The 2,438-nt window shown below is 30.5% G+C and overlaps 1 protein-coding gene across 1 annotated transcript; it reads right to left on the bottom strand.

Moving 5' to 3' along the window:
- Window positions 1–810: 810 nt before the first annotated feature.
- Window positions 811–2,438, bottom strand: LOC134253138 (uncharacterized). Its single transcript, XM_062735650.1, has 3 exons — window positions 2,388–2,438; window positions 1,908–2,070; window positions 811–1,415 (listed from the first exon to the last, which is right to left on the bottom strand). Exons 1-3 carry the CDS (start codon window positions 2,433–2,435, stop codon window positions 1,150–1,152), a joined length of 477 nt encoding a protein of 158 aa, XP_062591634.1. The 5' UTR covers window positions 2,436–2,438; the 3' UTR covers window positions 811–1,149.

Raw genomic sequence — 2,438 nt, 5'->3', positions numbered from 1 at the left:
TAACTCAATGATAAATTTAATTTGCTGACAAAATCATTGTATCGACCATAAAACTTACGAATGATGAAAAAGTACCTGTCAATGATATAAAAAGACTGGACTTTAAATTATCGTGGGTTGTGTATAAACTTGAAAAGTCCTAGGTTTTTAAGCTGTTGATTTTGGAAAAATCTTGTGATTTCAAATCGTCCAAAAGTTCTTTGGAATTTTTGAGTATCCATATCTGATTCACAACAATTCTTGAATGTATTGTTGCACAGTTCTCTTGAAGTTTTTCATTGGGATTCTGCAAGCCAAAAATAAATCAATACCAGATACATTGGTAGTGATGCTACTTTTTAAATATGCAATCAAATATATGTAAGAAATGATTGAAGTACATAAAAAATCCCCCTACTTACATTTGAAGTATGAAAAAATATCAGGAGACACAGATAGAAGGTTTTTTTAGGATAAAAAAGTAGGGGGTCAAATTTCTATGGGGGTCAATTTTCAACGTGTGTGGAGTCGTAGAATTACTGGTCTGGAATGTTTTTCTACAGTCGAAAAATGACCCTACTTGTCGTAGAATATTGACCCGGGGTCATTTTTCGGATCAAGTATAGTATACGGATATGTAGTTCCTGTGGATTCACTCATATTGAAAAAGGAGTAAATAGTCCTCTGAACTGTATATAGTTATTTTAAATCAAAAATATTAAATATTTATTATTTGCATTTAACTCAATTTATTGAATTCATGAATATTCATAGGTATTCATATGAATACATAAAAATATAAACTTACATAAATATATATTATTTTGCACTGTAATATCTAATTGAAGTCTACAGGTAAACAGGTCTACAAGTCAACAGGTCTACAGGTCAACAAGTCTACAGGTCGACAGGTCAACAGGTCTATAGGTCTACAGGTCAACAAGTCTACAGGTCAACAGGTCTACAGGTCAACAAGTCTACAGTTCTACAGGTCAACAGGTCTACAGGTCGACATGTGTACAGACTACAGCTTAATATAGCACCCACTAATAATGATATTTTATAATTATAAAAAAAAAATTTCACAATATTCCCAGTCAACATATAAACTCATTCATCTCTGATTGTGTATGTTTCTGCATAACAAAAAATATTTCACAATCTTCCCAATCACCATAGAAATTCAATCATCTCCGATTGTGGATGGTTCTGCATAAGAAACGCCTTAACATCTGCTCCGATTGTTGAGTCGTCATTGAAGTTGGTCCTATAATTTTCAATACTAATGGCTGCGGTGGTCAGCATCTTCTGATGTTCCCCAATTTCTTCGTCTATGCAGTTTGGATGGATCTTCATGAAAAAATCTTTTTTCCCTTGCCTTGTCTTTAATGCTTTCAATTTCCCAAATCCCAACCTTTCCAAATGCTCTAGTTCAACTAAAAATATGTATTGTAATTTTAATTATAAAACATATATATTACCATATACATACATGGTTGTATCATTGATTTGATAAAAAATAGCAATCATATATATTCTAAATCAATGAAAATATGGGAAAACTTTCAATAGTATTTAATTATGTTACGTATATAACTATTCCCCTACATGGAGAATACAGTGTTTATAATTTTTTCTATAGATATAAATACGAAATTCCTTCAAAATTAAAACTAATTTTTCAAGAAATATTGAACACTGAATATTATATTAATTGGCATTACTATATTTTGTTAACAACTTATGTCACTTGCTTCGGTTTAAGTTAAAACATGTTAGAATGCACAATGGAATGACATTAACACTAATGAGTATACAAGTACATCTTATAAAAAGTGTGAATGAAAATTCAAATTTGTATTAAAATTTTACATCATATCATTTAATGTTTTACAGTTTAATTCAATGATATTTATTGCATAACTTACTTCTGATATTCTGGGATAAAGATCCCTTAAGATGCTGCTGCAAATATCTTATTGACACACAGGGGCTCTTTGCCTTGCATACTGCCTTAAAGACTCTTTCCCTAAAGGACATCACCGATTTTATTCTTAAATTGGAGACTTCTTTCTCAAATGCTTGTACTGACTGAAATAACAAGATAAATACTTAAATCTAAATACGTTTTCTTATGCTCAGTAAATATACATTATATGTAAACTATGCTATTTATCTAATAAACATATCTTAATTGATGACAACACATATATATGTATCATCTGTGTGAGACAGAAATTAATTAAACCGTGATGCGCCACAAATATAAGTAGTGTTGGGGGGGGGGTTGTTATATATTAACTTAATCATTTTGATAAAAAATACAAATATTTGACCCTTTCATATTCTACGTGCACATGTCCTCATCCATATTATCTTTTTAAATTGACCACAATAATATAACAAACCTGTACAAAAATAGCCTTCTGTTGAGAAACCGCATTATATAAAACCATGGC

The sequence above is a fragment of the Saccostrea cucullata genome, unplaced genomic scaffold (assembly GCF_032062105.1).
Source record: "Saccostrea cucullata isolate Sc308-1 unplaced genomic scaffold, CSIRO_AGI_Scuc_v1 ctg319, whole genome shotgun sequence".
Lineage (NCBI taxonomy): Eukaryota > Metazoa > Mollusca > Bivalvia > Ostreida > Ostreidae > Saccostrea > Saccostrea cuccullata.
The sequence above is the reverse complement of the archived record's forward strand: the minus strand, read 5'-3'. Positions and strand labels throughout refer to the sequence as shown.

Coding starts and splice junctions, on each gene's coding strand:
- LOC134253138 (XM_062735650.1), bottom strand. CDS start 2,435: ATGGTTTTATATAATGCGGTTTCTCAACAGAAGGCTATTTTTGTACAG. Junction 2,071..2,387: donor AGAAGGCTATTTTTGTACAG/GTTTGTTATATT, acceptor TTGTTATTTCAG/TCAGTACAAGCATTTGAGAA. Junction 1,416..1,907: donor TTTATCCCAGAATATCAGAA/GTAAGTTATGCA, acceptor ACATATTTTTAG/TTGAACTAGAGCATTTGGAA.